The 11260-nt window shown below is 35.3% G+C and overlaps 1 protein-coding gene across 1 annotated transcript in view; it reads right to left on the reverse strand.

The window, feature by feature from the left end:
• Positions 1-7124, reverse strand: part of LOC111054326 (serine/threonine-protein kinase ppk29) — a 57064-nt gene extending 49940 nt beyond the window's left edge. Inside the window, exons 1-4 of the mRNA XM_039421801.1 lie at positions 6570-7124; positions 5358-5476; positions 3784-3917; positions 2217-2328 (exon numbers count right to left, since the gene is read on the reverse strand). Of these exons, the coding sequence (XP_039277735.1) occupies positions 2217-2328; positions 3784-3917; positions 5358-5476; positions 6570-6726 (522 nt within the window). The 5' untranslated portion in view covers positions 6727-7124. The remainder of the gene's footprint in view (positions 1-2216; positions 2329-3783; positions 3918-5357; positions 5477-6569) is intronic.
• Positions 7125-11260: the final 4136 nt, after the last annotated feature.

Here is an 11260-nt window from a genome sequence, read left to right on the forward strand (position 1 = left end):
TGGAAGTTTAAGTTTGATACAAAAATTGTATTCTTTGATATAGTACGAGTCATGTTAATGAAAAATTCCGAACACACCAAAAACCAACAAAGAGATTCACCTATAAAGATTGAAAATTATTGTAATGTTTTAAAAATATTGGGAATGAGATATAATACGAGAATGGAATATAATATACAACCTCTATAGTGGGATTCACGTTTTAAAGTCAATATCCAATTAAAATTGGTTCGCTGTCCTTTTCTGTTACTAAAGCAGATAATGTCATCTCCGCACCATTGCAAAATTGCCAGGTTATGTAAAATAAATAGAAAAAATATTTGTATACTATGCAAAGATATAATGAACTACCAGCATATACAATTACAATTATGAAAATTCATTATTAGACCATTAGAAAATATATATTTCTTGACGAAAAAAATGTATTTGAGATAGAATTGATCTTTATTTTCTAACGATTAATATAAGACTAGCCGTCAGGCTCGCTTCGCTCGCCATATCCGTCTAGCCAGGGGCTCCGCCCCCTGGACCCCCGGCTGGATCGTCCAAGATTGAGATCAGCAGGCTCGCTTCGCTCGCCTGCATTTTTCATTTGGGCATTTTTATCATATGTTAGGACAATCCAGTCGGGGGTCCAGACTAAACGGCTGGCTAAACGGATATGGCGAGCGAAGCGAGCCTGACTGCTAGTAATATAATATCCCCAGGATTGAAGTAGCAGTGCCCAATCAATTTCTCCGCGATAAATGCATTTAAATCTTCAACTTGGTGCCAACGTAACTAAGTCAACTCAACTTAATGCCAACTTGAAAAAATTATTAATTTAGTTGCCAGTTAACAACTGTTTCGAAGAGGTACTCTATCTAGATTATAGTTCTATAGTAACATATGATACTATAAATTCCAATTATGCATTTAAATCTTCAACTTGGTGCCAACGTAACTAAGTCAACTCAACTTAATGCCAACTTGAAAAAATTATTAATTTAGTTGCCAGTTAACAACTGTTTCGAAGAGGTACTCTATCTAGATTATAGTTCTATAGTAACATATGATACTATAAATTCCAATTATAAATTAAGAGATTGGGAGAAGAAGAATATACATGCTAAAAGACGAACTTTAAACCCTTAAAAACAACCCTTAGAGTTAAAATATTGCCAAAAGATTTCTTAGTGCGCCTCTAAAGGGCCAACTGAACATACCTACCAAATTTGAACGTTTTTGGTCCGGTAGATTTTTAGTTATGCGAGTGAGTGAGTGATTGAGTGAGTCAGTCAGTGAGTGAGTGCCATTTCGCTTTTATATATATAGATAAAATTCAGCGGGTTGACTTGAATGACGACTATTCTACTACAGAAGGCTGTGGAAAGGGATACGTGATAACCTAACTATTCTCTCCTATGAATTCATTGACTTTTGAACGTAAATATCACTATAGCTGCGGATCAAACCACAGAACCAAACCAAAATCAATCACAATAAATGTGATACCCACTTCAAGCAGATAAAACAAACAGTATGAAATTAAAATTTATGAATATTTATATTTCATGTTTGATGTTTGATTAATCAGTTTTAGTTCCGAATCTTCTTCTTTAGCTTCAATCATTCGATTGGTAGGCAGCTTTCCATCGTTTTCTGTCCAGAGCTATACTTTTCAGTTGGATCCCTAGATTGGATCTCTGGATCCCTAGATCTTTAACTTGCTCCATGTAGCCCTGGTGTTCCACGAACCTTTTGTTCAATTATTTATCATACCTTCCAGTATTCTTAACGTGAATGCGTTGTGTCTAATTACGTGGCCAAGCTAAAAATGCCGTCTGTCCTTTAGAATACACAAAAGAGATCGCTTTTCCACAACACTTTGAAATATTCCTCATTGGTTCTAAATAATGGATTCAATCTACTACGGAATGCTAGAAGAAATTATGTTTCAACTTACCATAAAATAGCAGTAACTTGAGCAATATTAATGTGAATTAATTATTTATTAAATTGGATTGTAGTCGAAATTTACTAATTCAATTATAAAATATTCATGAAGTTTGCCATGATTCATAGCACAAAACTGATATGAGTATACCTGCAGAGTTCCGTTATGAATCGACTCAAGTTCTTCTAGTCGAGACTGGCATAGAACAAATAGTGACGCAGACACATAATTAATATACAAAGAGAAATATCAATCTAGTTGGAAACTAATGATTCACCTTTAGATCACGATGCAGAATAGGAGTCTGACAATGGTGCAATCTTGACACAGCTTCACAAATATCACAGAATATATTTAGCACTTCTACTTCACTGAAACCCGATTGCAACCTGCAAGGAATGTCACACAATAAGATATAAGTTTTTAAATTGGAAAAAAACAATTGGAAATGGTCACTAGTGAAAATCGTTATCATCAATAATGGTGAATGTATACAATGAGTAATTGCTATTTGTTGAACAAATTAGAGATTAAGGAAACAATATCATAGAAACTATAGATAGAGTACATCTATATACATGAGGTGTGAAGAATTTGGAAGAAATACTGATAAAGCAAGAATTACTAAAGAACCTTATTTTTTATTTGCTTCAAGTTTGTAAGTGATGTCTGCACGAAAGAGTAAGTCAAAAAGAAACAGAATTGATCAGATTATTATATGTAATATGTATTATTATTAAATGTATTATACAGTCTATTGAATGTACAAGGTGCGCCAGAGAAACTATTACTCATTTGAAAAAATCCCGCGCGGTGAATTGGTCGTGTGGAGGGTAGGAGGGGGCGCATCTGGAGAAGAAACTTCTCAGATTTATCCTCCCTCAAGTAAGTAGCCATCATGTTCTGGTCTAGAGAGCAGCGGGCCTTCGCAGTTGAGAGCTTCTTTTCTAATGGTCGATCACTAGTTCTTGCTACGCAATGTGCCTTCCGCGCTCGATTAAAAATTCCTCCTTACAGACTCGTTACTGGAGTGGGTTAAATCATTTTGGCAGTGTGGAAGTGTAGCTAAACCCAGAAATGAACTTCAACGAGCCATCACAACTCCAGAAAATATCGAAAGAGTGAGGCAGTCAGTTGTGCGTTTTCCCCGGCGTTTGGCTCGCAAACACACAGCTGCTACGGCAATTTCTGACTCCACTGTTCAACGAATTTCCCATGAAGACATTCGATCACATCCATATGAATTGGCTGTTGTTCAAGAATTGACTGAACGGCCGTGAAAATACATGTGATATTCTGATTGACAAACTAACTGAAGACGCGGTCATTTTTTTCAGTGACGAGGCTTATTTCCACATGCGTTTCCTCAATGCGATTTTTTATGGGGTTATTTGAAATCCCTGGTTTATGTCGATCGACCACGGACCTCAAGAACAACATTCGTGACGCTATCGCCAAAATTCCAATTGATACCTACTGCAATGAGTGGATACAAATCTTAAAAATCGACTTCTTCAGTGGATGCGCAATGAGGGTCGCCATTGATCTGATGTCATTTCCAAGACTGCATTGAAAAAAATTTGGGATATTGTATTTTCATATAAAAAAAAAGATAGAAACAATAACTAAATTACTTTTGTTTTTATTGACCTTTCAAATAAGTAAGTTTCTCTGACGCATCTTGAAGAATACCGATTGTTTCTAATTCATTATACTTTTAAAATACAATCTCGTCAATTTAAAAAAAATGTTAAAAATGCAATAACTAGAATTAAATAGACTTAGCATACATTTTCAGCGACAGTGTAAATAGCTCAATTGAACAAGATGAAATCATAACTGACCTGGAGTTCATCATTTGAAGCACATGACATTTGCAGTAAGGCATCAAAAGTAGGACTTCATAGACTCCATTCCCTGTATGCGTTATGCTAGAATCTACATAACCTATTATGTTTTTGTGTCCACTCAAATTACTCTGGAAGAATAAACGTATTGCATGTTATATTGTAGTTTAATCATTCAACAACACTATAGTGAGTTTCATGTTATAAAGTCTGCATCTGAGTGACAATGGATTGCTACCCTTGCGTGTCATTAGACAGAGCTCTAGCTATCCTTGTTCAACTTTGCTCCAAAGACAAGTCGTTTTTAGACTATGAAGAAAAATAATGATCTACAAAGATATTTCATCTCAAATATGAAAATTCATTTGAACCATTGAAATATATAGGCCTACATTTACTTGGTGAATATAATATGCTTAGGTAAAATTAATATTATAAACAATAATCAACGATTTATACAGAGTGACACAGAATAACGGGAACTTTAAAAAACGCCATAAAACATTAGTGGGAAGGGCAAAAATGATTTTATCCAAACTAATGTAAAGTTCAAGACTTGCCATTTGAGAATTATTAATAACATCTATCACTTTTTGAAATTACTTATTTAGGATGGCTTCCTCCTGAACGAATACACTCTCGTGTATTCTGTGATATCTGTGTTACGAATTCCTCATTGATCGCTGCAACATCTGCGTTTCCTGGTCCCATGATTTGTCCACCTGCGATTTTCTGTGGAGATATCTCAAATAAAATGTTTGATCACAACTTGACCAATAACTGTGGTTGAATCATAACAGACAATTCAAAATGAAATTAACGATATCCCAGCTGAAATGTTGCAGCAATCGTTCAGGAACCTCAACACAGATTTCAAGAGTGTATTCGTGCAGGAGGAAGCCATCTTAAAGAAGTAATTGTTAAAAAGTGATAGATGATATTAATAATTCTCAAATGGCAAGTCTTGAACTTTACAATAGTTTGAATAAAAGCATTTTTGCCCTTCCCACTAATGTTTTATGGCGTTTTTAAAAGTTCCCTTTATTCTGTGTCACCCTTTATTATATATAAGATCATATTATATTGTAATGATTTATGATTGACAAGAAAATAAAATGAATAGGTCAGATATACCGGGATAGCTTGACCAACATAGAAAGAAGTGGAAAAAGGAAAGTAGCAACTATGCCGATCGATTATTTCCACTGACAGACTTTATAGCGTCAATCTTACTATAGATAACATTCAAGAAATTTATGAGAATTTACCTTGAGGATAACGGTTGTCAATGTCAACTGTCAAGCTAGAAAAAGACACGCAGCACGTTATTATATCTACTTTTAGTCCTAGATTCCCTCTTATATATCTATATCTGCAGCAGAAATATTAAAAATACTTCAAAGATATATTTTGTTTCTGCTGCGTTTAAACATCAATCGTAAAGTGTTAAGTATTTGAAAAGATAATTACAATTGCGTTTTCATTAAAATCTAATAATTTTCATTGAAATCTAATGATTTTCATTAAAATCTAATGATTTCTAATGGAATAATATTTGAAATGGTACTTACAGCTATCTGTATCTCTCTTTTGGCTATATTCAAGTCATGGTCGTTGTTGACATACATGCGCTTCAAAGCAAACTTCTTATTTTTCTCCCCCTTTACAAGAAATACAACGGCGAAACCACCTAGAAAAATAAGAGATCACAAAAATCTAAATTTTTAAAGATAAACAAACATTGAATAATTAGAACATTCGAAATAGGTAATTAGTGATAAGTAGAAATTGATTTGGGAAGAGCAAATGAATTTATCTATTTACAAGGTAGGCTAGACAATTTCCATTTTAATGCATGGAAGAAAGAATAATTATTCACAATTCTATATTTTAAGGTACTACGTATTATTTTGAATGAAGTGCGCTAATGAGTCATACTCTCATGGCCTAAGCACAGAAAATGGAAAAATTATTGTTTCTTACTCTGTGGTCTTAAAACCATAAGTAATTGGCTACTACAGAGGACAGAGCATAAGTATACCTTGATAGCTCTCCAAGTTTATCAAAACGTTTTCAAATAATATCAATTAATTATTATTAATATTAATTTATTGAATCATAATATTTTCTGAAAAATCAATGAACATTTCATAGTGTTCAACTAACTTAAGTATGATCAACTTTTCATTATAGCAGCAAGCTACTCGGGCTGAAATCATCTAATTTCAGGAAATTGATAACTAATTTATAGCAATTAGCCTATTTTGAAATTTTTTCCTTATTATCAGATTTGACATACAAATTAAAGTACTGATTGATAAAATACTATAATAGACTCTTTGTTACCGTATTCTGTTGTATGGAGTACAACATTCTAACTGTCAAAATGAAGGATATGTACCTAATTATTTTTTGAATGATCCTTTTTCAGTGCAATTTGCATCGAGAAATCACTCAATTTTCGTGATTAAGTTGAAAATTGAGTACCATAAATCAGAAAATTTAGACGTATGGTCCTTTTTTATATTTTTCTGCAAAAATATAAATACATAAAGTATTTTGAGAAAGAGACACACCCCACAAATTATATAAAGGAGATGAGAAGACATTATATATAAGACTTAAGATCAATGAATTGATACATTTTCAGTAGAAGTATTTAAATTGTTTATAGCTAAGACTTACCTGCCCATTGCATTACTGTATCCTTTAAACTCAGACCAATTAATTTTTTGTAGGCATATTTTCTTAAAAAACTAAATGAATAATAATTAATTACTCACCCTCAGCCAAGACTTCTTCAACTGTTACAGTCATTCTTCCAACAGTGAATGCTTTTCCAACATAACTGTTAGGTTCTTTTGCTGTATTATCTATTTTAGTCTCAATCTTTGAAAGTAGTTTCTTCATTTTGGGAGTGTTATGTCGAGCAAATAACATCAGATATAAATCACAGATATTATGTTCTTTGTCTCACTACTCAACTAATTGATGACAAATATTTAGGCCAATAAATATTGTAAATTTACAACGGTCTACATTATTAACCATACTACTTTCAATAAGTGGAGTAGGCCTATGTCAACCTATCCCTTCCTCCTTTTTGTGACACGTCTTCCAGCTGCATTTTACAAGTAATGCCCGAATAAATTAGAACCATACACTTTTTAAATAAATAACAAAGCCCTAAACTGTTTCTAGGAATGAAATCTTGATTCTTAAATGAGTAATCACTGTATTAATCCCAATTACTACATTCACTATAGATAAACAGCCTCCATTTTGATAGCTCACATACTTCAGAAATCAGACGTCTGTCTGTCTGTCTTCTGTGGTTGTGTCTGTGTCTGTGGTCAAGTACCAACCTGACACAATTAGTTCAAGGTGGATGAGAAAAAATGTATAGTTAAAAACTATGAATAATAAATAAATAAGAGAATCCAATAAAAACCATTAATAAATGGAGAACTATTTATATATTACATATATCTTGTAATAAAACTGTCATTGCAGCAAAACTCCAAGAGAAATGAGAAATCTCGATTGAAAAGTCTTTCTAAGCGTAGTATTTGACTACAATGTTCACTTTTTTGATAATAGATTCTATGTTGAAAAAAGTTGACCAAATATCAATGCTCTTGAAATTATTAGCCAATACAGAGCTACTGGTGATGAAGCTCGATATATCTGTATTACCCATATCTCGATATTACCCATGAATAGTAATATTCACAATCATTTTACAAGACAAGGCAAAGATTTTTGAGGTGTGCATGAAGAAGCAGCTGGTTCTCTACTTTGAAAGAAGAGACCTATTTACAAACGCCCAGCATGGATTCAGGCAGGGAAAGTCAACGGTCACTGCGGTATCACAGCTAGTTGCTGAGATCCTCAACTCTTTTGAGGCGGGTGACTCTGTGTCTCTGGCTCTGGCGGACTTGAGCAAGGCTTTTGAGTGTGTTTCACACGATATTCTCCTCAAGAAACTGGCTGCTTATGGAGTGCGCGGTCCAGTCCTTGCCACCTTCAGAGCCTACCTTTCCGATAGGAGGCAGGTTCTTACCCTTGATGGAGCGAACTCAGGTCCACTACAGGTTCGTCACGGAGTGCCACAAGGTTCAGTGATTGGTCCTGTTTTGTTCCTGGTAATGATAAATGACCTTGGATTTATGGGCAACATCCTCATGTTTGCTGACGATGCCACTATTTTCGCAAGGGGTAGAGCACCAGATTTGTCCAAGAGGTTGGCAGCAGATATTTTTGAACAGGCGAAGCAGTGGTTCACCAGCAATGAGCTGATGCTTAATGAAAGCAAAACCCAGGAGACAACATGCACTCTTGTTCGGGAGCAGCTTGACGATCTCACAGAAGTGAAGCTACTGGGTTTTACACTGGATGCTAAACTTGGCTGGAGTAGCCACATTGATAACATCTGTAGGAAACTAGCCAGAGTGATGTACCTACTGAGACGTCTGAAGCCATTAATCTCCAGGAAGCATCTGGTGGAGGTGTATTTTGCTATGTTTCATAGCCATATCAACTATGGACTTCAGTTATGGGGGCACGCTCCAGGCTGTAAAGATGTACTGCTCCAGCAGAAGAAGGCTCTAAGAATCCTAGATTCGGCGGGATACTTGGACCACTGCCGACCCATCTTTATCAAGCTGAGAATATTCACGGTATACAATCAATATATCTGGCTCTCCCTGTTGCACGCAAGGGATAATTTCCACTTGCTCACAAGAAGAGAAGACAGACACTCCTACAACACCAGAGGGAAAGCGAAAATAGACATCCCTTTCTGCAGGCTGAGTAAGAAGAAGGATTGTTTCCCAATACTAGCCCTGAGGATTTACAACGCCTTACCTGACAGTGTGAAGAACTTGGACGACAGGAGCTTCAGAACAAAAATCAAAAACTGGTTAATAGAGTCTCCATTCTATTCAGTGGAGGAATACTTCGAGGCCACCAGAAACATCAGCTAACATCGAGAGATAATTAATGTAATGCATACAGGCAAGGCCATCTTGAAAAGTTCAAATATTACTATTCTTAAATGTTTTTTATATGTTTGACTAAGTTTATAAACGTAAATAAGTGTTTATTACAGACATGGTTTTATGTCAACTCTACGACAAGGACCAAGTCAGGTCCATTTTCTGACACAGTCAATCCAGTTATCTGGTCATGACTAAGGAGAGAAGTATGAAGTATGAAGTAAGAAGCACTTAGATTATCACAGTGCAATTACCATTAAACTTTGAAAAGTTTTGTTGAATTTGAAAAGAGGTAATTTAATAAACTGCCTGCTCATATTAAAGAATGTGAAATTGAATAGTTTCAAGGTTCTGTTAAAAAAATCTAATTGACTGCTGTCCATATGGTTATGAGGATTTGTAGTAATGTCTTTGTATTATCTTAACTGTGATATACCTGTTTTAAAAATGTTTCTTATATTATATAGAATTTGCTGATCTTTATCTTATTGTTGTATATATTACGATGTGACTGAGATATCTATTAACTTTTATTATTATATTTTAGAATTTGTTATTAAATTGTTGACTATGTCTTGCATTTTTTTAAAGTGTTTCTGACAATAAATGAATCTTGGATCTATCTTATCTGAAGTTTGGTGTGTTTCCATTTGTGAGTAAATGCCGTCATCTTCCACGACAGAGTGAGGATCTCAGATTGGGTAGATTTCAATTTGTCTAAGTAACGTGAGAGACAATGTTCAATTATGTTTTTATGGGAAAGGTTGAGTTTATAATTTGAATGGCAATATGTTGATATTATTCAAAATGTTTTGGTTCTTTTATAATAAACACAAATGATTAAAAGATCAGCTGTTCAGGCATACTTGGAATCTCGACAACATGGATGTCTTCACACAACAATGCCTGTCATCATCGACTGCAAAGGTTTATGCATGAACATCTGAGAGCATCATATTCTTGGATTGTGTAAAAAGCTGTCAAGAGTCATATAATTATCTTTTTAAGTAGTTGAGAGCACTGCTGCGAGTCGAGAGGTTGCTGATGTTGTATCATGCTGTTTTTGGTAGCATGAATATGAATGGTACCATAATGAATGGTATCTCGATCATGGGACATTCGCCACATCCCAGAGACATTCTACTGCTCCAAAAGAAAGCTCTACGAATCATCAGATATAGCTAGTATGATGCACTTGCACATTGCCAGCCAATCTTCTACAGACTGGTCATCCACACAGTCTGTGGACACTACCTTTGCTTCACTGCTATATTTTATCACAATGCTACATTGGAGAGAACAAGAGTGCACTCCTACAACACTTGGAGGAGAACAAATTCGGATGTGCCGCACTATCCTTTGTCAAAGGTGAAGTACTGGTGATTAGGATGTTTAACCACTTGCCAGAGCCGGTGAGCGCTCGTCTGTTAAACATCTTCAGGTCCTCCTTGTCTAAGTGGCTGATTGAAAAGAGTCTATATAATATCAATGAATTTTTAATTAAGATAATTGTGATCTGTAATGCTGCCATCATGATCAAGTGAAGTGTGGTCTGTTTAACCAGTTTTTTTCTCATGTTACTGACTGATGCGATCCATCCAGGAATAGCCTGGTCTTTGATGGAGGGATTGGATATTGAGTGTCAATCATGTCCAATCAGATTGAATATCATCTGATAATTAATCATGCAATATTGAATATTGCATGAACAATCATAAGATTCTGAGTTGACTGATTAGGATCATACTTGGAACTACATTTACAGCTGTATGTTGAATTATTGATTGTATGTATCATTGAAGCCTTTGAGGTGAGGAATGTTTTGCACCTGATCCTTTCCGATCTGAGGATGGCTTTTTATCACATAGGTACCTCGAGGAATCCTTCTTGACAAGCTTGCCAGTTATGGATGTGGTGAGCTGCTCCTCACCCTCAGCTCCTACTTGATGAGAAGAAAGCAGATTATATTCATTAGATGTGCTTTCTCACAGCCTATATGCCCGTTGATCACAAGGTTTTGTGAATAATCACCCCTTGGACCGGTGCTAATGTTCGCAGATGACATCACTATATGGTCTAGAAAGCAGATGTTTGAACAGGCTAGTTTGCGGTCTTAACAAGTTCTTGATGATGCAAATCAGTAGTTTGAGAGAAATGCACAATGCTTGAATGAGAAGATCCGGTGAATAGTCTGTGGACTTTACAGCCTTGCAGACTCTTCTCATTAATAAGTGGTAAAACTCCTGGGATTTGTCATTGATTCTAATTCAAAATTAGCTGGTCATAGTGATGGAGATTGCGCCAGGCTGACATGGGAAGGCTAATCTACTTGATAGGTAGACTCATAGCTCTTTTTAGATGAAAAAATTGGTGATGGTGTACTTTGCCCTTTTCAATTGGAATTATCCGCTATGGGGGCATGAAGTCATTGGGGGAAGGGTGCTGCAGAAGAAAGCAATAAAATTCGAGTGATCACC

The sequence above is a fragment of the Nilaparvata lugens genome, chromosome 2 (genome assembly GCF_014356525.2).
Source record: "Nilaparvata lugens isolate BPH chromosome 2, ASM1435652v1, whole genome shotgun sequence".
Taxonomy (NCBI): Eukaryota; Metazoa; Arthropoda; class Insecta; order Hemiptera; family Delphacidae; genus Nilaparvata; species Nilaparvata lugens.